Below are 25,054 nucleotides of genomic sequence, written 5' to 3' on the forward strand. Positions count from 1 at the left end.
TTATCCGACATGGGCGGGCACCTGCCCTGCAGCGACGCGCTCTGGCATACAGATAATGCAGCCAGTTACGAGCGTCTGAGAAGCGAGCAGGAGTTCAGCTCTACCTTGCAGTGTCTACGAGCTCTTATCCAAGGGCTGCTGAACAAGGAGTGGATGGAAAGTACTGCGGTTGATTTCGCGCACCTCGATGTCCAGCATCTGCATGTCGTGGTCCTCGGTTCGTGTTCCTTTCCAGCTAGTACACCTACCTACCTACTCGAACCCAGCTAACCCCCCTCCCCACCAGCATTCCAACACCTAACCTACCACCACCACACCACCCTCCCTCTCCCCAGCACCAGCCGACTCCTCCTCCACGGCCTATCGCGCTGGACTGCCCTATGGGACGCCGCCATGGCGCGCCTTGACGGCGAAGAGCAGCGCTGGCTCGGTGTAGTGAAGTACTCGGCCGGACTGGCGTTTATAGCGCAGCGGATGATTGAGGTGGGGTTGAGTGGTGAGGGCAGGTGCGAGGGATATGTGAAGCGTGCTGTGGCGTATGATACGGGGGGGTTGCATGCGTTTATAAGGCGCTTTTGTGTGGATGAGTGAGTGGTAGAAGGAAAATGAAATGAATAGCGGTAATTGATCTAGAAGAAATCTCCCTACTTTTGTTTTTCTCCCTACTGGAAAGCCTCCTATTTTAAGCGAGCTTTCCTTTACCGCCCCGCCGTACTTGTAAGGCAAAAACACGGGCTGAAGTGGAAGGACCTGTAGTTGGGGAATAATTAAGCAAGCAAAGAGATAAGTTCACACCTACTGCACTTGGAAGAAAGGGAAGTTATTTGAGAACGTCTTTTATTTCTAAATTACCTAAGATGTATGGACAATGTAACTCCTATGTGCGGCACAACGCATAGCATCGCAGCCACCAAATGCAGAAAATGCCACCTAATCCAACCCAAATCATTCATTCTTCTTTCCTCCAACCATGCATATACAGAAACGCCGTTAACGACCGGAAATGCAAAATCGCTCCCATGTTGCCTCCTATGATGCTACGAACTACAGTTACATGACGAGGTATCCGACGCCGAGACCAAAGGCCATGACGACCAGCTCCACCGTGCCGTATTTGTGGGACGATGCCGAGTTGGTGGTGATTTGTGGGGTGCTGGTTGAGCTTGAACTGGCACCGCCGGCTGCGGAGGCTGTTGCTCCTCCTGTGCTGCCAGAACCGGTGCTGGTGCCGTTGCTTCCACTTCCGCTTGAGCTACCCGTAGCAGTTGCGTTCTCGGATGAAGGGGAGACACCGGCTGGGACGGTAGATGTAGAGATGCTCGCAGTAGTAGTTGAGTTTGGTGCAGAAGCAGTAGAGGTGGTTCCAGAGCTCACTGTTGAGGCTGAGTCTGTGGCTGAAGCGGTCGTGGAAGAGGCAGCCGACGAAGAACCAGCAGACGAGCTTGGGCTTGAGGATGAGCCGGATGAGCCGCACGAGGCTCCCTCGTTGGATGACTTGATGCTATCGAATGATCCGGTCATGTCGGAGTATGTGTAGGTTCCACCGCAGCCGGCATCGCTGATGGAGATGTTCTTGACGTACATGCTGTATGAAGTACTTCCGTCAAAAGATGCTGGTCCACCGGCCCACTCGCAAGTTCCTTGAGTCTTTGGGTCTGCAGCAGCAGCGGCATCGGCACATCCAACCCAGTTGCCCAATTTGATCTTCATTGGTGTTTGGGGGAACTGGGTGCCCTTGATGGTCTTGGGGTCGTCGTAGGCTAGGATACGGACGGGGGTGACCATGTCATCAACGTACCACTTGACGTAGTCTTTGGTCCATTCGATGGTGTATGTGTGCCATCCAGTAACAGCTTGGGAGATAGGGTGGTAGATGGCTCGGTCGTAGCTAGTAACATTGCCCTTGCCGAAGAAATTGCTCTCTACAGAAGCATCGTTGGATCCAAGCCACTCCCAATCAATCTCATCAAGGTCATCCGATTCCAAGATGAAACTGCTGACAATACCAGTTCCTGGCGAAGCCTTGGCGTATGTGCTGACGTTACCAAACATGATATATTGCGAGGTGCTGATCGTAGGGGCGCCGGTCTTTGTTGAGATCTGGAAGTTGGCACCGTTCGCACTGTCGTATGACATGGTAGTTCCGTCCGCATAGGTCCATCCAGTTGGAGCATCTGTGCCACTAACGGTTGTGAAGTCGGTGACGAAGGGTTTGCCGTTTCCAATACCGCTGTCGCCAGGGCAAGCTGGATGGTTGTCAGTACAGAGTCTGAGAAGGAAGTGAAGAGCGCATACTTTTCTTTGTTGGGTCACAGGCAGTGAAGGTCTGAGCATTGGCTGCTTGAAGAGCAGACAAGACTGCTGTCGCGGTTGCGATAGTGAAGCGCATCTTGAGTGGTTATGTGCTTTGTCTGTAAAGCTTATCTATGTCGTATCGCTGTTTAAATGCTTTTGGTTTGAGGGTGTCAAGTGTGAATGTCGAACTCGTCCGTGAATGGATGAGAAGGACCGTCAATTATAGGATTCGCAAGATCTTCAAAGCGGTCAAAACACAAAGGCTGAGCGAGCGAGCAAGCGTGATTGATGATGTAAACGAGAGAATGGTCAACGGGTCAACAAAGAGGCAACAGCTAACAGGTGGGTATTATTGTAGAAAAACGTAAAAAATATGGAGAGGGGCCGAGGGGGAGACGGAGAAAGGAGGGAGCAAGCAAATAATAAGCAAAATCCTGCATACCTCCGTATGGTTGCCCAGTCGCCGTGCCACCCATCAGCACAGCCTTGCGCCAACGTTGCCCAAGGAGGAATCATCAAACGGCGCCTGGTTTTATGATGACGGCTGGTGATTGGCTACGGAGGCTGCCATCTATGGTGCTCGTGTCGTGATTGGCTGTTCGTATCGGCATCCCGGCAGACGATCTCTTCATTTCGCCCAAAGGGGTTAGATAGCGGATCCAAGGGGATCTGCAGCTGTGTTGTGATCCATGCAGGTACAAAGTACGATGTACACTACTGGTACGGACACGAGGGGTACTGTGGGTACCTGAGCCTTCTTCTCTTCGACCATCCCTCTGGATCTTCACTTTGTAAATCTCCTATACGAAGGATGTTCTCCTATACATTCTCAGAATCATTTGTGATCCGCGGTTAGACACATTCAATCACATCTGTTTGTTTCACGCATGATGGTAATGTCTCCATATGGAGCGATGGATTGTAGGCTGAAACAGCAGTCTGCTGATGATTCTCTCGGCTGTTGCTCCGTGATCAGCCACTGGCCCCAGAGGCCGAGTGGATTGTTACAGCCAGCTGGGGCCCCTGTAAAGACCCTGAATACTACCCAAGGCTCCAGCCTCCAAGCGCAGGAAAGAGCCGCAGCCACTCTATTGGCGGGGCGACCCTACCAGAGTGTGGCTTGTGAACTGCCCCAGCTGCCGTAAAGGGTTGCTGATCAGGTCGCATTTAGAACCCGTGGCAATTAAACAACCGCACATGACGTTGAGCTGACCATGTAGGAGCTAAAATATACGAGTGCCTCCCGAATCCCGAATTTCCATGTCAATCAATAAAGGCTTTGTGGGAATAATCAACCGCTTGCTATCCATTATACGGGTCGTACAATACGAGTCGGGAAAGGAAAACAATAGTGTCCGCGGCCCATTTTTCAAGGAGATGACACCGATTTACTGTATGCAGTCTTGGTTTAAGGCGGTAAAATCGCTTTGATAATGAAAAGTTTCATCAAAGTCTCATCTTCATTATTATAGCCTTAACTTCCAGGTTTGCTAACCACAGGTATTCTCCCGACTGTTCCATGTTTGGCATCACGAATTAGGCAGCGTTTCAAGTCCTTTCAGAAGCTTCATTTCAAAAACTTCTACAATATTATCACGAGTGATGCCTTAATCATGGTGTAGTATAGTATCTTTATCTTCAGCAAGAATGCGCATTGCACAAGTTCGTTCCTTAGATATGTAATCCATCTATTTTTGTCACATCTCACTGTCACGTTACTATCAAAATCTCTTGACACACTCTCTCGCCTCTAGATTTATTCTTATACGAACTTTGTCTGGCTAATTTATGAATACTTGAAAATTAGTATGCGTATGCGTTCAAAACAATCTGCCTAGTTGGCGCGTTGTTTCTGGCTGGCTCTGGCTGGCACTAGAACGTCTTTTCTTCTGAAGCAACTTTTCTACTCCTTTCTAATCTATTTCTTAAGAACCACGCAAGTACCGGTACAGTATGAAAGCGTGTTAAATCCTTCCGATTTTGTTTGCCACTGCCATTGCCACTGCCCCTTACAATCTGTTTTCCTGTCACGTGCTACTCCTTCGATCCTGCCATTTCGGGATAGATGGCACAGGACCGGGTATGTTCTGTAATAAGAAGGTGCTGTTTGCTTGCGCGGAAATTCCGATGAGGTGGTGTTATGCGCAAAGCAAGTGCTTCTTGTAAGGAAATTATGAGTGTAGCAGGGTGCCTAGGTGGCTCTTGCAGTTGACAACGGAGCATGGAAGTGTAGTAGGTAATTGAAAATGCCTTCAAGTCTCCTCCACAAGCATGTCAAGGATGGCGATTCCATCCGCAGCTTTACCTGGGAATCAAATGATGGAACAGCTTTACTACACATTGCTGCCAGGAAGGGGCATGATACAATTGTGAAATATTTACTCCAGACGTCCAAGGTCAATATCGATCTGAAAGACATCGCAGGCAGAACACCGCTTTGGGTTGCTTCCCAACGCGGACACAACGCTGATGTGCAATTACTGCTTCAAATTAGCAGTCGAAAAAGGGCATGAAGCTATAATTGGACTACTTTTAAAGGAAGGGGCGGAAACTGGACCGAAAGATAAAACTGATCGAACGGCGTTATCACTCGCTTCCGAAAATGGGCATAAGGCGATCGTGCACTTCCTCAATAAACAAGTATAAATTGTCCGCTCAAGAGCGAATTTGAGGTCGGCCTAGACATAGAACAGAATAATTATTCTCAACCTGATTATAAGGGTTAAGACTATCGGTAAGCCAGCCGTTTTGGATTTTACAAGGACTGGTAACTAAATCCAGATATCCTCAGTGCCTGCCTTTGTTGTTGAGCTCGGTTTTATCGATAAACAAGTTTCTTTCCACCGACCCTTCGTTGGAGAACGAGAGAGACTTTGCTCCTAGTGATGAGTTGTAAGGTTGCTAGGTAGGGGAATCATCAAGGGATCTGGCCTGAAAGCTTTTATTGGTCCCTTAGATCAAGTAGTTTTCATTGCTTGAGCCTGGGAAGGTGAATTGCATGATGTGGACACAAGTCAAGATATCAAATTGAGAGAGTGAGTGAATTGCTGGCTCATTCATACAGATTTATTTTGTCGTTTCCATGAGAAAGAGATGGATGGCAGACCGGTGAAACATATTAGTCTCAGAAGCAAGGCTCGAGGCAGATTTTGCTAAGCGAGTCCCAAAGGGGAGGCAGGTGTGTTTTGGAAGCAAGGCTGAACATCAAACACCAACAAAGGGACAAGGCTACCTACTTACTACCACTTTCCACCGCCATGCTTCCCACAAAAGAATTCTTCGTTAACATCGATCTTCTTCTTCTTCTTCAACCTCACGAATATCGAAACCTGCAACACCCACACACCACACACACCACACATACTCCACGGCCATGGCTCCTCAGCCCATCGGGCATAATGCTCAAGTTCAACCTATTACAACAACACTAAGAAATATCTGTCGCGATTACCCTGCTGGCGGTACCGTACTTCGAGAGCTCTTGCAAAACGCTGACGATGCAGGCGCAAAAGAAGTGGTAAGCAACTTCAGCGCTCCTTCCCTTTCAAATATAGCTAACTCAACTGCTAGCGATTCATTCTTGACGAACAAACCCATCCAACAGACCAGCTCTTACACCCTCTTCTGGCACAGTACCAAGGCCCAGCTTTGCTGGCGTACAACAATGCGCAGTTCACTGACAAGGACTTTGCTAGTCTCGCGCATATAGGTGACTCGGGGAAGATTAATGATGGAACGACAACTGGCAAGTTTGGACGTGGGTTCAACTCCGTAAGTACTTCGTTTCACCTTTATTCGAAAGAATAGACTGTCATCTTAGGGTGTTGGGAGTGAATGCTGATGAATGATAATTTAGGTGTACAACTGGACGGACTCGCCATCAATCGTCTCTCGCGATCGTATTCTCATCCTCGATCCACACCATGAGTGGTCAGAAGGCAAAACTATAGGTGGTCCTATCTACAATTTTGTCAAAGATCATAAAGATCCAGCCCTCAAGAATACAATGGCCGCGTACCAGCGGGTCATGGGACAATTTGACCGCCCACTTGAGGGGACAATAATTCGCATCCCGCTGCGCAACCCAGCTCAAGCTTTAAAAAGCGACATTTCACCACGCACAACTACTGTACAAGAAATGACGAAGATCCTGAAAACCTTCGCGGACGATTTCGCAGACCATGGGCTGTTGTTTATGCGTAGTGTAGAGAAGCTAGAGCTTGGTTCCTCGGGCATGTCGATCGTGATTGAGATGATAGATGTGGAAGCTCTTCGCTCGTAAGTCTCGGCATGTTTCCTCTAGTTCCTTATTTCTAACATTCGCAGGTACAAATCGAAAGTTAACGACGCCGTGAAGTGCGCCTCAAAAGACCCGAACTATTCTTTCGACCTTTCGTTTCAAGCATCTATCAAGACCAAGAGCGCAACAGAGTCAAAACAAAGTGCCTTCATTGTTCATCATTGCATTAACGGTGGTTCAATAGATGGAAGTCTTCGCGATTGGGCAGCGACTCAGAATCTGCTACCTTGGGTGGCAGTTGCGTCTCCTCTTCTGGTAAGTCGATTCCAGGACTCATACAGTGGTCCTTCTACTGACATCTTCGTAGACTGAGCCCACCAGAACTGTCAATGGGTCACTATTTACCGTCTTGCCGCTACCAATTGAGAGTAGGCAGCCTGTACACATTCACGGGATGTTCAGTCTGTCGCCAGATCGTACACGACTTCACCACTGGAGCGATCGAGGTATCCAGGATGAAGATCCGGGAAAATGGAATTTCTTTTTGTTCAAACATTTGGTTCCTTTTGCCTGGACTCGGGTTCTAAACTATTTGGCAGTTTTGCACCCTGACCAGCCAGCATTTGACAGATGGCCTCAAAATATTGATGGTACCCGAGAACATCTGAGTAATTCTCTTGAAGATGTTCTCTCGGTCATTGAAACAGAGTCATTGCCCCTTTGGCCTTCCAATGTCGGCTATGTATCTTCAAAGGAGGGCCTGCTTTACACGGGGATTGGCGATGCGGCTTTAAGCGAAGCTCTCCGGGAAGCAGGAGCGCCAGTTGTATACGTCCCGGAACAACTACAGCAAGAAGCTCAGCGCCTATTCAACGGGAGAATATTGGGACCCGAAAGCCTCTGTCATTTTTTGAGGGTCGTGGGCGACAACGTTAAGCTATGGAGTAACGGGACCAAGCAACGAATCGCTGAGTATCTCTTGGCGGAGCCAGGCTTCAACGACTATGGGGGACTTGAGTTGTTTCCGTATATGGACGGAAGCCACCATTCTATTGATGATGGCATTACTTTCATTCATAGAGATGACCTTGAAAAGTCTCTTTTCAAGCTCCAAGAATCCCGAAATCTCGACCTTGAAAAGTTCTCAGAAACAGCTCAGCTTTTCTTGAAGCAAGGCTGCGAGAACTTAAGCATTCATCCTTCTATTTGCTTTCACTCGGCGAATTCTTTGGGGGCCTATTGTAAGAGTACGATTTTCCGAGATCTGCCACAAGATCAAGATGCGCTAGTTCTGACACAGGAAGCTGCAACTTTTGTTTCCAAAGTGTGGACTTGGATATCACAGCGTGACATTGATATTTTTGACACCAAGGTATCTTGCCTGTGGCTACTTCCTTTGAGCAATGGTCGTCATCGGAAGATAAAACCCGAAGCATCAGCCGGGCAAGTATATCTCTCTCCTGCCGGGGAATCAGGAGATCTGATGCGCAAGTTTGATTCAGAGTCGTTAACAAAGCCACTGCCGCTTCTGGACACCAGACCAGCCGGACTTGTCCCCAAATCTGTGTCGCTTCTGTTGCGAAACCCAAATGCCAAGTCAGCGCTTTTTATCGAAGATGGCAGCAGCTTAGTTTCTTTCTTGCAATGGCTGCATCAAACGTCTCCTATGCTTGATGGTGTCACAGACAAAGATAGACATTGGATTGCAAAGCTAATTGTGTCCGACTTGTGCAAAGTACTGACTTCCGCGGAACGTGAAACCGTCTTCGGCGTTTTGCGAACGCTGAAAATCTTCCAAAGGGTGTCATGGACCCTTCAGAATAACAGAATGTTAGTAACCCTCTTCTCGTTCTAGTTGGCTTTAACTAATAGATTGCAGGGAATCTATATTGACATGGGTTAACTTGAATGCTTGCAAAGAGTCGTTCGGACTCGTTGATGGTGTCACCCCTGTCCCGGAAATTGCAGGAATTCAGTTCATAGTTGCCCAAGAGTCAACTTCGTCGCATCAATTGCTCCAAACTTTTGGGCTAACGTGCCACAACACCGTTGAACTAATTCAGAACCACCTCATTCCACACTGGTCGAGCCAGAAGTTGATTGACTGGAGTCCCTCTAGCAAGGAGCAACTGTCAGAGTTCATTCTTCGATACTTTTCTTGCTTGTCGCTCGCGACCCAAAAGAAGCTTCAGGCACTCCCGATAGTTCCTGTAACGAAACTAGACGGAAAAGAAACCTCGGACTTTGCTTGCGCTAGAGAGCTTATCGATCCGTCAATGCTGGAACTGACAGAATTATGTTTCCACGACGAGGCAATAGTTCCGAAAAAGAAATTCTTTGAAAAATTCAAAGTCGCTTTGAAAGGTTGTGGCTTAAAGATCGCAGTGGATAAAGACGTTGTTCAACACCGAATCAACTGTTACGCAGGCTCCAAACACCCATTCGAGGAAATTCGGCCGCGCGCCCACAAATTATTGAGATCACAATTCGCCTGGATGTCTTCGCCGAATAATCAGGAGTACTCACAACTGCGCCATCTCAAGTGGCTTCCAGCTGTCGACTTGAATGGTACTCATTCACTATTGGCCTCTAATGAGTGTCGAAGCCCTAGAGATCGAAGGCTGGTCAACTCTCAAGTTCCAATTCTTGATATATCTATTTCAAAAGAGTGGCAAGAGCGACTTGGCTGGGAAAACACCCTGTCGAGTCAAATTCTGATGTTTCAGTTGAAGCACGGTATTACCGAGAAGGATAAGAGTATTGTCGACGCAGTCCTTACTTACATTTCCCAGAGCAAGCTTACAGGGCAGTTGGTGAAAGATTTGAAGAATTTCGAGTGCGTCTTCGATACCAATGGCTCGTTCATTCTGCCGTCACAAGCCTTTCGTCCCTCAAAACACTCGATTCCGGGGTACGAGCGTCTGCAGCCATATCTGGCAAACGTTGACCGCAACTTCTGGAAAGCCCATGAAGAACTACTACGCAATATTGGGGTTCGAGACAAACTGCAGCTCCCTGATCTGTTCCAAATCCAGACTATATTAGAGTCGAAGCAGATCCTTGACGATGCAGATCTTGCTGTTGCAATTGAGGTCCTAAATTTTGCTTGCAAGTTTCCTAGAGCGTCTCTTACAAGCTTAAAAGTCGTCGATAAATTCCGTGTTCTTCAGCCAATCCATGACATCAACTACGATGATCTTGGTCTTCTAAAGCCCAAGGAAAAAGTTAACCTTACTCACGAACATATCCCCATGAACGTGATAGTTGCCCTCCAGATTGAGAGCTTGAGCGCGCGACTGGTCAAGGGCATGCTGGAGATTGAAGATGTTGATGACGAAGATGAGTTCGACCAGCAGGAGAGTGTTACAAGCCGCATCTCAGATACTTTGGATCGATACCCTGTGGAGACAACCTTCAGAGAGTATCTTGCAAACGCGGATGATGTGCAGGGAGCTTCAGAAGTCAGCTGGCTATTAGATCCGAGAAGTCATGCTTGCAAGAATCTGCTCACTCCCAAAATGGACATTTTCCAAGGACCGGCATTTCTCGTGCATAACAATGGAGGTAAGTAGTTTTTTATTATCTAGCATCTCTGCAAGAAATAACTAATATGTCTCTAGTTTTCAGCGACAATGATTTCAAAGGATTCAAAAACGTTGGCGAAGGTAGTAAAGCTCAAGATAAAGAGAAAATTGGCCAATTTGGACGTGGTTCTCAGACCATGTATCATTGGACTGATGTTCCTATGATCTTGTCCGGAAGATTTTTACTTATCCTCGAGTAAGTATTACTCACTTCCTGCTTTTTATTTACTAATAATTTATTCAGTCCACAGCAAGAGGTTTTACCGAAGAATCAGATCAAGGGAAAGCGCAAGCCGGGTGTTAAACTCGAGTTATCCAAACTGAGGGAGGCTTGCGGCGACCAGCTTGCTCCATTCCAGGATCTATGGGGCTATGACCAAAGCCAAGACAACTATCCAGGGACGATCTTCCGTTTCCCACTTCGGGCTGGCAAAGCAAAGTCCATTCTGAAAACAAACAGTAAAGACTTGAACATTAGCGAGGTCCGCCGGCTTATGAACAATTACTTTGATGAGGCCCGTGTCTCCCTCTTGTTTTTGAGACGAATCAAGTCTATTGATTTCAAGATTCAGGATGACCATGATTCAGGATGGTCTATTACTCGACTAGCCACAGTGGATGATGATGCGAAGTCGTTCTCTGAGCCGGTAACATGCAAATTCACGAAGAACGGGTTTCCTGCTGTTGCTGGTATAGACAGATGGTGGGTGTGCATTGAGGACTTGCTCCCCGAAGTCGACCGTCTTCCAAAAACCTCTAAGAGAACCATGAAGAATGTTGAATGCGGGTTTGCTGCTTTGCTTTCTTGCAAACCGGGTGAAGCTACAATGCCTATGCCCTTACAGCCCCTGGAACGACGCATTTTCAACACACTCCCACTACCAATATCTTCGGATCTTCCTGTGCATGTTCACGCAACATTCTTTCTCTCTGGTGATAGGCAATCCATCGAAATCGACAAACACGGAGCAGAGTCACACGGAGCTGAATGGAACCGGTGGCTCCTCCAAGATGCATTGCCAAAGCTTTATCTATCATTCCTTGACGATATTGGACAGCAGATCCGACAGGAAGTCTTCAATTTTTGGCCTCAAGAGGAGCCACCCAAGAGAAGCTGTGCAGAGCTACTTTTTGAGTCCTTCTGGGATCAACTATCCTCAAGCTCTCAACGACTCTTTCCTAAAGCTTACCCAGTTTCGACACTCTCTCAACGACGCGCAGCACAATTATTCGACTTGAAGCAAGCCGTGTTTGACTTCCTCCCAAAAGGATCTTCAGAAGTACTTGCACCTTTCCTTATGTCGTTGGGAGTGAATCTGGTCCGCCATGTTCCAGCAGGCGTTGCGAAACGTCTCAAAGCACTACCTAATTCCAAAGTGAACTCCATCACAGGCTCAACGCTGCGGCAGCTTCTGAAATCAGCTCGTGCAAATGCCTGTCTTCTGAAAGAGATGAATGCAAATCCGCGCACCTGGGAAGTGCTAGTAGATCAACTACTTCCTGCTGATGCAGACCTCAAAGACTTGGATGGCTGTCACATTATACCTCTCGCAAATGGCAGTTTGGCTTCACTAAAGCTTATACACACCCAGGCTACACAATCGTTCAGTTTCTACTATGTGGCTTCTGATGAGGAGCTAAAGATTTTTGAGTTTGCCTCAACGTGTTTGGTAAGTTCAAAAGTCGGTCAGAAACTTGAGCGAGTTTTGAAAAATGGGAAGTTCAACTTGGTCACATTGGAACTTGGCCATATGAAGAAGCTATTGGAGTTGCAATCTATGGTAATCGTCCCAGATGCAGCTGGGGACTCATGGCTCATCAAATTTTGGGCCTTGTGGGAATCTCGGAAGGCCGTTGAGAATAAGGTTGTGGAGGGTAAAACAATTGACACATCACTAGATATCGCAAATTACGATGCTAAAATCTTTCGAGCGTTGCTTAATGGCTCAGAGTTGTACGCCACGCCCGGAGAGTTCCAGAGGTTGCCAGCAGTTGTTGAATCTTCTATTAAGGAGCATCAAAAGCTTTGTGATAGCATTCCTGGACTTTATCGCTTCTGCCCCAAGTTCATGCCAAAGTCTCTCGCGGGTACAGAATCGTCGTTCAACAAAAAAGTTTCCTTCATTCGTCTTATTAGGGCACTACAACTGCTTGCTGAAGCAAGAAATCTTCAACTTGAAGCCTTCATCCTGGCCAACCTGGATGTCTCAAACCTCAAGGTAAGCGTAATATTTAATCTGAATATGTTTTCCTCTACCCCTCTTCTATCTCAATATCTCAAAAGTAGATATGTTCTGATATGCTGTGGAATATCTAGGTACTTCAACGTCTCATTGTAGCCCATGTTGCACAGCTAGAGCCAAATAAGACATCAGAGCAAGTTTCGGGCATCATGGATCTTTTGAAATCGATTCCAGTATGGCCGAGGTTCCAAGACTCTCCGAAAGAGGAGTTCATATCCGTCAAGAACTCGACAATGGCTGTCAACCATAATCTGTTGGTGCCGTGGATGAAGGACCGGTATCGCTTCATTCACCCGGACTTTTCGAAAGAGCGGACCAATTTCCAATGCCTGACCCAGATGGGCATCACGAAGCGTACCACGGAGGACGCCCTCTTGAAACATGTTCTACCGTTGCCCGCAAATCTTGATGACGCCAACTGGATGTATTTTCAGCCCCTGATTTCTGCCCTTTCAACCAGCTCCCTGCAGGGCCGTGCGCTACAGGTTTCACGGCTTAGCAAGATTGCAGTCGATGGGGATGGCATGTTGAGAGTTCCAAGCGAGTTGTATGACCACGGTGATGCAGTTTTTGCAGCGGCTTTCAGATATCAAGACGAATCCAGATTCATTTCTGAAAAGCTGAAAACCTATAGAACGTTTTGGCTGGAAGTGGGCCTTCGTCGCTGGGTAGCAGGGGTCATTAATGCTTCAGATTACCTCCAATGTCTGAAAGTTATGAGCTTCAGGCTTAGGTCTACAACACCATCCAATGACCAGCACCTAAGTCAAGACATCCAGACGGTCTTGCATCCATTGACTACCCCTAATTCTGGCACTCAGAACTTCACTGCTAATGATTGGGCTGCTATCTCACAAGAACGTCTTTTCGGCTCTTTCACTAGCTTTCAAAGCGAATCTCAGTATCGAAGAAATACCATGGAATCTATAGCTACTCAAAAGCCAATCCTAAGTCTCGCAGAGATTATTTCGTATGATCACATTCCTGTTTGTTGGAGTCAGACTTCGTTTGCCCACCAGCTACCAACACCATCAGTTCTGGCCAAGATGTCTGGTGACGGTCGCCCAACGACAGACATGGTGTGGCGACACCTGGTATACATGAAGGAATTTGCGAGCAACTTACACCAGAGTGAAGTTCCAAGTTTTCTAGCCGACCTTCATCGCACCTATGAGTATCTGCAAGACCGACTTGACACCAAACCAGCCACTTTCAAACTCCAGAACAATGCTGTGTGGTTGAATACCAGTTCGTTGGATCATGATAGCACGCCGTTAGAGGATTTAAATTCGTCCTGGCAATCAATTACAGAACTGGTCCTGCATAGCTCTTGCGATGCTGGACTAATCAAGGCAGTTAGACCAGGTCTCGCGCGCTATGTAAAATTGCTACGGGTATTAGGATGCAGGTCAATCATCCATCCAACGGTCACTTGTCCAACTCTTCACCAGGGCTATTCCCTGGGAGGCTCATTGAGGAATCTACTGGAGCAGGGGTACCAGGTAGATATCACATACCGTACAGAAGGCCGGGAGATCAAAGGACATCGCATCATCTTAGCTGCCGCGTCTCCAAAGTGCTATCATCAGTTTAATGGCAACTTCAAAGTCGAGAAGGTTATAGACTACGACAATGACACCGATCCTGACGATTTTCTATCATACCACACCCTTTCAAACATGTTTAAATACGCCTACGGAGATGTGATTGATTGGCCCAAGATGCAGGTCGTAGAGAGCGACAGCGCAGCCGAGAAGAAAGTAAAGCTTGACTTGCTACTGGATCTTCACAAGGGGGCTGATTGTTGGTTGATGTCTGCCTTGGCGTCGCAGGTAGAGGACAAGATTTTGGCAGCTGGTAGAATGCTCATCAACTTAGAGAATGTTGTCGAGGTCCGAAAGCGTGCGCATAACGCTCATGCCTCATCGGTAGAGGATATGTGTGCCATGTTTATTCAGCAGAATCTTGATACTGTGATGAAGGCGCATGGAGGGAAGCTGGAATAGACGTGGAAGAAGATGTGTAGTTATTGGAGAAGGTTCATGATTTTCAAGGTTAGATTTACAGAAAGGTTTCCCGTAAACCCCCCAAGAAAGAAAAAGAAATATATTTATAAATTTCCGCTCTTAAACCCCGTGACGTCTTCAATCCATCCATCCCCTTCCCAACCCATCCCCCCTCTCAAGTCTCCTCCCCAGCACACTCTTCTTCACAGCCCCGCCAAACTCAAGGCCTGCAATGAAAAGCCAACCACATCGCATCGCATCACCTGGAAGCAGTGAAAGTACCAGGGACACAGTAGGACAGCCCACGCTCCATGCAAGCACAGAACACGCGGGCACCCTTTGATCAAAAAATAAGAATAATCCGCAAGAGATATACGGTGACCCTATTGTGGGGGGCCAGCGCCAGGGATTAAGCTGGGCAGAACAGATACTACATTTGATCTAAGCCGGAGTGGCAAAGGAAGCTGGGGAGGGAAAGTTGGGAAAGGGGGGGAGGAGGGGGGTATTTATAGGTTTTGATGGACTGGGTGTTTGCTCTGGGTGCAAAGTTTGGGATTGGGGGATGGATGGGGTGGTGGGTAGGGTGAGTCATGGGGGGATGGGAAGGGAGTCATTGTTGCCTGCTGGTTGTTTAGCGAGGTGGGTAAGGTGATATGAGGTGACGGATTGTTACGGACTGGGCTGGGCTGAGAATTGAGGATGATTCAATTTAAGGAAGTTAGGCAGGGAGCGGGTATAATTTGCGTAATTTGTGATTTGATATAGTGTTTGATGGATTTTACTTGATCGATGGATGGTTTTGATATCTGGATCTTTATAAGTGTCGTGATAGTTAAATCCGCAGCCCCTTTTCCTTCGCTAGAGACTTGGCTGGTGCTGGGCTAGGGTGCATGGAGGTTGCAAGGGAAGGTCCCTCGTATAAATCTGTAAATCTAGGCAGGCACGATTAAGGAGTATATTGTCTAATATCTGCCGTTTTTAACGCTACGCGATATATCCAATTGGTAATTCGTATTGTTTACGAAGTATGCTTTGATTGACATTCCTCACCTCTCTACTTACTCGTAGTGGGCATGTTTAACTATCCTCAAACAGACTAGATGTTATAACTTAGGTAGTTGTTGAAAGCACTAAATATACTCGAACATTTTTTAGGATTTTATTGAAGATCGGATAGTTAGTCCTTCGCCTCCTGGTTTTAGACGCGTACAGTAGTCGCTAAGCACTCAGGGGTCGATGGCGAAGGTAAATAGTAGTGTACGTTTTCCCCTCGTCGTCTTACTTAAACAGAAGACAAAGCAGAAACAGATCCAATTTTATCGTATTTGAAGATATATAAACGGTGCACTGATTTTAAGATGGAGATCTTATCAACCACACTGCGAGAGATTCTTAAGGGAGCGGGTTGCACGTGCCAGTCGAGGAGCAAGCATGTGACAAAACCCAACAACATTTCCACGCCTTTTTCAACTCAAGTAAGCCGTTAGAATCGGTGGAGATCAACGGATATTAAACGACCTGACCGCTCCTATTTGACCCTGTCATGTAAAAGGAGTGATTGAACTCACACTTCACAGATTCTCCGGAGCTCAAATCCATATCTTGTTTGTCAACCTACGGTAATTGGTAGTTTGATTGTTTTCAACGTCGAGACTCTGTTCTCTCTTACACATTTTAAGATATATAACGCAGATTTCTCAGAGCTGTATTGAAGGGTTTGTGTTAAGAGATCGGAGGGATGAAGGATCGAACTTGTGCTTTGCAATGCATTGTATGTGAATTGTCGTCTTGAATGAGCTTTCAGTATCTTTATTAGCATCGTGGAAGAGATCTGGGGGTTTTTTTCTAGGAAATCAGAGGAACGATTAGTCACCTCCATGGTCTCAAGTCGAGCAAGTGCTGTTGATTGGAAGTCGCCGTCGAAGCCACAGTTGATTGCACAAGCTTTGTAGCCGATTATTTGTTTTCTCTACGGATCTCTGATTGCTTTCAACGAGCTTGCAGGGAAATTTCTTTGTCCACTATTTATGAAGCAGTATATATAGTCCTCAAAATTATTGAGTTGCACACCTTCTCGGCGCTCCAGATGTATGGCTTTCAATTGTCATGTGTCACGTGGCATCATCCAGAGTTTCAAGACCTGCAAGTGTTATAAAGTCATTTTCGCATGTTGTTTGTATGATTAGAAGTATCTAGCGCTACTTTATTCCTCTTGCATATCTGGACTTTCCATTGTCGTGGTGTTGGGTTGAGCCCTTCCAACCTTCCAGTTGTTTGCTTTTGTCAGTCTTGCGGGGTGCACCTTCCTTGAGCATCACTTCAAAACCACAACCCCACCACATCTTCAACCTGCAAACCCAGCATTGCCCAAAATGCGTTTAATTCAAAATAATTGATGATTGCGTTGTGCTTTGCGAACTCCTTTGCCATACCTATGCTTCTGTTTGATCCGTCCTAGACCCAGGTCTTCATTGCGGAAGTGGCATCACCAAGGGTCAATGTGCAAGGGAATGTAGGCATATGACAGATTGCATAGCCGTCCAGTCACCCTACTAGAAGACTTGGTGTGATTCACCAGGGTGGCATTTGCAAAAGCGGACGTTCGTTCGTTCGCGTGCTTGTGTTTGACGTTGAAGCTCATCGACTGTCTTATTCACTGCTGCTACCCACCACCTTTCAATCAACACCGCCGCCGCCACCACGACCTTTGCATTCTCTCTCCCTGTCTCTCACCCAACTCTTAAGACTTGCTCTGTGCTTCTCACAACCACCACTGCCACCAAGAATTCAATTGCCCTGCACTTGCCATTCACCGTGCCGATCCACTCCGCGAAACCTCTTTGTTCTTGGTCTCGGGCAACGCCTTCAGAACAACAAGCACCCGGTAATTGGATATCAGTAAGTCTACCCTCTCCCTTGTGCTATTGTCCACATGCTGATCATTCTCTAGCATCGCGCCTTACTCCTGGATATCGATTAGCCATTACTTCTCTTAATGCAGATTCAACACTTCTCCTCACATCAACATGAAACGCAATTCCAAGTCAAAATCTGTGGCTACGTATACCCAGCGACTCTCTCGTAGCCAGAATAGTACCTGGAAGGAGCCAGCTATTCGCAGCTCCAAGATCATCCAAATTCCGACTCCCCAGCAGAGCTTTGTCGACGACGACGATGATGATGATAATGATGATGATCTTTCCGATGCTACGGGCGAGTATATAATTGTCGCAAGCCATGTGGAGTCTTCGCAGAGCGAGTTCATTGATGATGGGTCTGTTGCTGACCAGATCATTACTGAAGAGGTAGCTGTTGAGGATACTACCCCTCAGGATGGGGCCGACGAACATGCTTATAAGTCAGTTGCCACTAGTTATAGCGGCAAGCTTTTCAAAGACTTTCCAGTTGAGGTATGTTCTCTTTCTCCCAATCGTCCTTTCCAGGTCCCAAATCTTTTTTTCTCTGCGATCGTTCTGTTCCTCACTTTAGATTTCCTGATCTTGATTCGTCTAGCGTGAGGCTTGTGATTGAGATGATCCAACCAAACAGGTTCTACTCCTTTTAGCAAACAAGCTTCTGCTCAAGGACAACCATCCACTTTGTGCCCTCAACCTGCTATCACTCTTCCAGATCCTTCCAAGGCCTCACTGACCTCCATTCTTCCTCCAGATTCACCAGCACATATCTTGCTACCTTCCAACCGCGCGCGACGTTGCAAGGTACTCCGAAATTTGTCGCAGTTCAGCAGCTTCCATCACTGATACTGTCTGGCGTGAACGATTCGAGCAAACCTTTGACAGGATCCCAGGGTCTACTACTCGAGAGGTGGCCAAAAAGTATCGTTTCAGATGCTCCGTCTCCGGGCTGTGGACCTGCTTCGACCTAGGGAGGTACGGAGCTACTATTACCAATGAGATCCGTGGGATCCAACAAAAGAACCAGAATGACTGCCTGGAGATGCTGAGAACCCTGATTATCGGTAGGTTTCCCGTCGCACAGGATTATTTTCAATCCTCCACAAAATATAGAACACTCTAACAAGAAGAACAGAGTCCGATGCCCGAAAGGTCCGTGACAGCAACGGGAATGTGATAGTTGATGGTCTGAACCTACGCTTCATCCGTAGCATGATTACGAATAAGGGCGATGGTAAGTTCGTCGATATTATCGATTCGGTTTTGAATACCGAAGGTGCTCTAAATTGCAAGTCGGGTGCTAGCAAGGTGATCACAGCCAATAAGCCGGGCAGCTTGGTCTATGTTATCCAGTTGGCCCTCACACCGATATCCCTCCACCCGGGCTATTGCAACAATAGGGTTACCCATTTTGATGTCTCACAGATGCACGCATATTCAACCGCAAAGGCGCAACCCATCTTTGTCGGCAAGGTCTTGCAGGATATAAATGTTCGCTGGCTGTTGCACACAATTAATTTCTTCAAATTCCACTTCAAGTCGAGTCGCGGCGAGGGCATCATTGCGAATGATTACGCCTTGTTGGAACCAGATCAGTATGTGCAACCGTGGGTTGGTTTGATTGAGGCTGGTACTCAGCCACTGGGCCGATTTTGGAAGGGTGCTCACAGTAAGTCAAACCTAGCCCCAAGCACTCATGACAACTACTCACCCAACATAAAGCCTTTATGGACAACCGAGATGTGTGGGCTCTGAGGACGGATAAGAATGCGCCCAGCCACATTTACTCCGATTCGGTGGACCCTGGTGAAAACTTTCCGGTATGTATCCTCTTTCTACCCTCGGATCGAGTGCTGACAATATCTCATAGGAGCTTGAGATTCATTTCGACGAGTCCAAATTCCCCTCTAGTTGCTGGCCGGTAATGTGGGAACGTATGCTCCGCAGCAACCCATTTGTCGATACCAATGCTCCGGTCAATCCATCAAGCCGCCGCTCTCCCCGCAAGACTAAATCTGCGAAGCTACCCCCAATTCTCACCTTCTACGGCCAGGTCAGCGGTTCCAAACCCGCGCATTTCTACGGCCGCTTGCACGCTCTCCCTCAACAGCAAGGCCTCCACGGCTTCCAGCGTATGGTCCTCATGAAGTTCTATACCGACTCCAACGGCGATTACAATCCGGAGCAACTCTTCTGCTACGAAGGGTGTGTTCTGCCTGGTGGTAAGATCATTGTCGGCAGATGGTGGGATGCATTTGCTGACCCGAGGGATGACTCCACGGCATCAGGTCCCTTCATTTGGTGGAACATCGAGCGCAACGCTGCTGGTATTACTGCTGACATGGTTGTTGACAGCAATGCAACGGCCCCCGGGGACAACACCATTGCCTTCTTCGACGAAGTCCCAAAATGAGTTGGGAAATTCTTGCCCCCACAACACAAGACCACATGGAAGCTTTCCTTCGGCGTTCGGCTGCTTGGGAAGATACCCTTTATCCCCTTATATCCGTAACATATCAGCATTTCCTTGACTTTGCACTGCATACAGCAACTTAAGAACACCCATCTGCATTCATTGGGCGTTTTTTGCTTTTTATCCGGGCGAATATGTAAAATAGAGAAAGGAAAATTCGGAAAACGAAGGTACTTAGATTTGGTCATTAATGGAGACTTACCTTATTAAGTAGCCACTTGGAGCAAGACTCTATGATCAAATGCCTTGCACAGAATCTTTGGGTAAGGGTTTCTCATTGATTGTGATGGTATAGCTACACGCCATGCTTTTCTCTTATGTTTCCCACAACGCCATAATGAACTCTCCTAGCACCTATTCCTCGATACTCTTAACACATTCCCACTCCCCCTTCAGATTCTCCTTCCATAAACTAACCTTGTTATCGCCCCCACTAACCGCCAACACATTCCCGCTCAAACTCCAACTCACCCTCCACAGCACAACCTCAAAGGACAAAACCTTGCTCTCCCACACGCCCGGCTGACTGGGATCGCTGGTCCAGATGCGCACCGTCTTATCCTGACTCGCAGACGCAATGTAGCTTTTCTGCAGCACGGTAGGCGACCACGCCACATCGCGCACCCAATCCGTATGGCCCGTCAACGGCGCGCCTTCCTGTTTATACGACTGCGACGCTACATCGAATCCCCAAATCTTTACCAGGTTATCACTCCCCCCCGTAACGAACCTCCGCTCCCCACCCTTCCCACTACCGCCGGCGCTCACCAGACTACCTGCCTGCGTGCTCGGCGCCCAGGAGACGCTGTTCACGCCGACGCCGTGCGCGTGGAAGAGCACGTGGTCCATGGAATTGTCTTTGAATTCTAGCACGCTGACGTTGCCGTCGGACGACGCGCACGCGAGCAGACAGCCGGATTCGTGGGGCGCCCAGGAGATTATGTTTACGGATGCGGTGTGCAGTGCGAAGTCGAAGATTCGAGTGAAGCCTGAGGGGGGCGTTTCTCGCCAGATGAAAACGGTGCCGTCGTACGAGGCCGAGGCGAGGATGTTGCCGTATTTGGGGTGTGCCCAGGAGATGGACCATATTGCTCCTTCATGGCTGGGGGTGGGAGTTAGTTGGGGTGTTGATGGGCGGAGGCGGTGAGTGAGGGAGGGGGGAAAGGAGGGAATGTGTATAGGGGGATGGGGAGGGTTGTACCCTTTGAGTGTTTCGGTCAGACGGTGCGAATCGCCTTCTACCTCGAAGATCTTGACGGTTTTGTCGGAGGAGCAGGTTGCGAGGCGTCGGCCGTAGTAATCGAGGACTGCATCGTGCTGGGAGGAGTCCGTTAGTTCACGTTTATGTAGTGTTTGTTGTTTGCGCCGCGACGGTAAGGGAGCAATTGCTTGAAGGAAAGCTTACAATCATGTCATCATGACCCGAATTGTTGATAACTTGTGTCATCTTGACCCGGAGTGAGAGTTGTGGTCAAGATGTGGAGGAGGAAGATGTAGATATCAAGAGTAAAGGACAACTCTTTCTGTTCTTGTGGCCAGGCTGTGCTGTCTCAAGCTCAAGAAGTCGAATGGGTCGGCACGGAAGAACTTTGTTGCGGGGAAGGCTGAAAGTGAGCGAGTGAGTGGAGTGGCTCGTGCTTTGTCAAGTCCACCAACCGCCACCTTTTAGCGGGGAGTCCATCTTTCATCCAAACTACGATACGATACTATACAGTATTGCCAACACTTTCCTTTGCTAACTTGTGTATTGTTCTTTTGTTTTCAATAGCTGCATAAAGACACGAATTAGACAACTCAAGCCGAAGTCCCCCTTTTTGGATATTCCATTCTCTCCAGTCAATCAACGATGCAGTAAAGACTCGGCGTTCAAGAACAACCTCGGCCTACCTGGGTATCTGGACAAAGCACCCACCGTCAACATAAACACCTCACAACGTCCTTGTTTGACTCTGCTTCTCAACTCCTAATACCGCCTCGTTTCTGCCATGGCGGATGATATGTGTGGGCCGTCAAACGCCTTGCAGAGCTTCCAGAAACACAGCACCGTCGATCGGACGTTACAGCAGGACAGACTACTGAGTAGACCATCGCCTTCTCAAGTATACTTCCCTCCCACAATCTATATATTGAATACGGCCAACATGTCTTAGGGGTTTAGATCGAGTCCAGGTCCATCTGCAGCACTCGCAAACCGCGAATTCGATGCTTTTCAAGCCGGGCACTTCTCCCCAGAGCCCCAACCCTTCCATCCAGGAGCATTCTCACATGCTCATCCTCCACCTCAACTACAACAGCCCGGACCTTCAGGATGGGCATCAGACTTTCAACGACTGAACATCTCGCCTCCACCCCAACAATTAAACCAACTGTTTACGCCCCAACAGCAAGATGCAGGAGGGTGGCACCAAGAGTTTGCGCGGCAGAATAATCAAATACCAACACCAACCCATCAGTCATCACCCTTCCAATATTCACCTATGCGGCAAATGGGCATGAACTACAACGCCCAGTCCTTCACACCACAATCCCAAGCCTCAATGTCAATAGAAAAACAACCTGAAGCCTTCGACGACGAAGCATTCGCGCGGGCGTTTGAAGAAGCTGCTAGAAATGAAGGGGTGCTTAGACAAGATCCTGAGATGGTCCAGAATAACACACAGGAGCAGGGACAAGACCAAGAGCAAAGTGCCGACCTAGGCCAAGACATCCTAATCAACGAGTCCGCTACGCGCCTCCTCTCGCGCGACTCCGACGTTCTATCCCAGCAAGCTCCCATCGGTGCAGACCAGATCCACAACCCCTCATCGCCAGAGCGCGAGCCGCGGCAAGAAGACACGGATCCGGACGCTTTGGCACGGACAGCGGGACAACTGCTGAATAGTGTGCAGCATGATAGTAGTGCCAAGTTCCAGAATAGTCAGTTTCTGGAACTGATGCGCGGGCTGAGGGATCGGGAGGTTATGGTTATGGGGGATACGTTTGTGGGGGCGGAAGATGGTGTGTCGGGTGCAGATGCGGAGCGCGGAGTCACTCAGTCTTATCCCTCTCCCCCTGAGGTTTCTGCTTGATTATTGGTGGCGGTGGTGTTGTGGCAGAATATACATATGTATTCTAGTGAATATACATTATTATTACTTCTCCATTTGGATGTTCTTCTATTGATTCTCCTTTGCCGCTGATTGTTTTTTGATATCATATTCCCTCTCCGGTATGATCTTACCCCCAGGTTTCCTTCACACTAACTCTCTCCAATTCCCATCTTCTTGAGTAGAGACTTACCATCTCTACTCTACTCTTTTCTCACTCAGCACCCGTATTGTATCCTCGCCTACCCTAACCTGCAAGTGAAGAGCGGCACGGTATAGTAGTATGCAAGAGAATAGCGCATCGCGAAGACGTCGGATCTGGCGAGGAACTCACAACCTTTAACTCGCACAAGACTTAGTGGAGCAGAGGCCCTGGATCCGGATGCGGAGGTGGGTGTATAGAGATGAAGGAGCTTGGTATTCGTATCCATGGGGAAGAGGGGAGAAATGTACAAGGTCGGACGTGTCACAAAGAAGGCGAGGATGGGGAGAGCGAGGAATCAATCAGTATTGCAAGGTCCGAGACGTGGGGAATTTGCTTGCTTGTTTGCTTGCGTGTTTCTTAAACTTGGAAATAAACGTGGTTGTTACCGGAGGTAGTGAGTAATGGATGGGATGGGATGGGAAATGAGTCATATTTTGATGAGTAGCAGGGGAGTACGGGGTAATAAAACACTGTACTTTTTCTTAAGCCTGAACTGTTTAACTCCTATGTTTCACCCTTGGTACATGTACGCTATCAAACTTAAGTAAATAACTATTCTAAATCAAAGCAAAGTCCTCGTTTTTTGTAAATAAAACATGTTTATATCTCGAAGATACATTTTCTTGCAACATATTAGTGATGCGTCTACATGCGTGATAGAGGGGAAGGTATTAAGTGCAGTAAAGATGTTATCAAGTTCCTTAAAACAGATAGGTACTTCTCCTCTCCGATTCATCGCAGATCCTTCTTCGAATTAAATGCATACTTGATATGTTTTTAGTTGCTTGCTTACTTTTACCAAGATATGTCTGCCCCCTTTCTCTTAGCTCGCTGAATCGATGCCTCGCTTAGCAAGAAAGGGGCTTTCTTTCTTTGCATTTTGGGCTTCTGCTAATGAAGATTATCCTAAACCGCATGTGTACGTACAAGCCGTTACCCAATCATACTATAGGCATTCTTGGGTTACCTTGTACGTTATTGGGCAAGTCACGGGTGTCGAGACGTCGAGCCTTACATCTGCCTGCAACGTCGCATGGCATGGCACCGTACCTGGAACAAGCATCTGCCGATCCATCGGCCTCCCATCTTTCCGATTTTCAAAGTACCCCGCACTGGAACTTTATCGAACGAGATTAATTATTCGAATCACAACAGGCGTTCTCTTGCTTAATGCTACCTGAAAACAGAAGGTATCGAGGAATACCAAGGGATCAAGTCCCGGAGCTAACCACGGGTAAGGAAGGTCGTTAAGCAGGAGTTGTCCGACTCCCGAGCATCCCAAACCTATGCGATGTGGGTGGGGGGCATTTAAATTCCACGATTGGTGGATTTGAGGAGTAATTGATTCCAATCGTGGCTTGCACTTCGTGAGACTCAGAGCCACTTGATCGCATATACGTCGTATTTTCTTTCTGTGGTGGGGATTAAAGATGCTTAAGTTAAGGTAAGTTTTGCCAAGATTTTTACCTTGCATTGGCCTTCTACTTTCGGCCCCCCTTTTCGGCTGGGCGTTTAGCGAAGCGTTAGTCGCGAACTTCAGTGTGACAGCAAAGCTTAGAACTTGCAACTCTCTGATTCTGTTAAAAAAAGGGTTTGATAGAGTAAACCTGCTCGATTTAATATCTCGATCAAGAACCCAAATTTGTATTATATTCCCGCAAAACAATTAGAAAAATCCAAGTCGGAGCATTAAAAATCATTTCTGTAGCAGTTTGTATTCAAACGGCTAGACAGCACTGAAAATGGCGATCACGCGGGAGAATTTCAGGCAGGCAAGCCAAGAGTCTGGGCAACGATCCACACGCCCCCTCGTACTCATATTCAGAAGGCTAATCAGCGTTCCATTGCGACTATTAAAAAGATTAAGCAGCCAAGTGATAGCTATCTGCGAAGTGGCAAGTGCCAACACCCTCAGGAGGCCGGACTACCATTCGAGGACACCGAACTGCTTGGCTTTCTTGAGTCAAGAAAGTAGTCGCTCGTATAGTACAGGCTAAGTAAGTAAGT

General features: G+C 47.7%; 5 protein-coding genes across 5 annotated transcripts; 3 read left to right on the forward strand and 2 right to left on the reverse strand.

Annotated features, from left to right (window-relative positions):
- Positions 1-1,050: 1,050 nt before the first annotated feature.
- On the reverse strand, positions 1,051-2,389 carry crf1_1 (putative glycosidase; the record flags this gene model as incomplete). Its single annotated transcript, XM_031147404.1, has 2 exons — positions 1,051-2,246; positions 2,296-2,389. 2 exons carry the CDS (start codon positions 2,387-2,389, stop codon positions 1,051-1,053), a joined length of 1,290 nt encoding a protein of 429 aa, XP_031007513.1.
- A 3,279-nt stretch (positions 2,390-5,668) lies between these two features.
- SACS (Sacsin) lies at positions 5,669-14,368 on the forward strand (the record flags this gene model as incomplete). The annotated part of the gene is made up of 9 exons (XM_031147405.1): positions 5,669-5,812; positions 5,866-6,066; positions 6,152-6,573; positions 6,622-6,850; positions 6,903-8,365; positions 8,415-10,099; positions 10,156-10,315; positions 10,364-12,338; positions 12,437-14,368. 9 exons carry the CDS (start codon positions 5,669-5,671, stop codon positions 14,366-14,368), a joined length of 8,211 nt encoding a protein of 2,736 aa, XP_031007514.1.
- Positions 14,369-17,394: 3,026 nt separating this feature from the next.
- LHYA1_G002430 (uncharacterized protein) lies at positions 17,395-19,696 on the forward strand (the record flags this gene model as incomplete). Its single annotated transcript, XM_031147406.1, has 5 exons — positions 17,395-17,778; positions 18,038-18,347; positions 18,419-18,952; positions 19,006-19,103; positions 19,154-19,696. The coding sequence occupies 5 exons, from the start codon at positions 17,395-17,397 to the stop codon at positions 19,694-19,696; spliced, it is 1,869 nt and encodes a 622-aa protein (XP_031007471.1).
- Positions 19,697-20,110: 414 nt separating this feature from the next.
- Positions 20,111-21,203, reverse strand: SEC13 (Protein transport protein; the record flags this gene model as incomplete). The annotated part of the gene is made up of 3 exons (XM_031147407.1): positions 20,111-20,858; positions 20,958-21,073; positions 21,162-21,203. The coding sequence occupies 3 exons, from the start codon at positions 21,201-21,203 to the stop codon at positions 20,111-20,113; spliced, it is 906 nt and encodes a 301-aa protein (XP_031007470.1).
- A 538-nt stretch (positions 21,204-21,741) lies between these two features.
- On the forward strand, positions 21,742-22,824 carry LHYA1_G002432 (uncharacterized protein; the record flags this gene model as incomplete). The annotated part of the gene is made up of 2 exons (XM_031147408.1): positions 21,742-21,855; positions 21,907-22,824. The coding sequence occupies 2 exons, from the start codon at positions 21,742-21,744 to the stop codon at positions 22,822-22,824; spliced, it is 1,032 nt and encodes a 343-aa protein (XP_031007469.1).
- Between the last annotated feature and the right edge of the window lie 2,230 nt (positions 22,825-25,054).

Source organism: Lachnellula hyalina (assembly GCF_007821495.1).
Source record: "Lachnellula hyalina strain CBS 185.66 chromosome Unknown contig00027, whole genome shotgun sequence".
NCBI classification, from domain to species: Eukaryota; Fungi; Ascomycota; class Leotiomycetes; order Helotiales; family Lachnaceae; genus Lachnellula; species Lachnellula hyalina.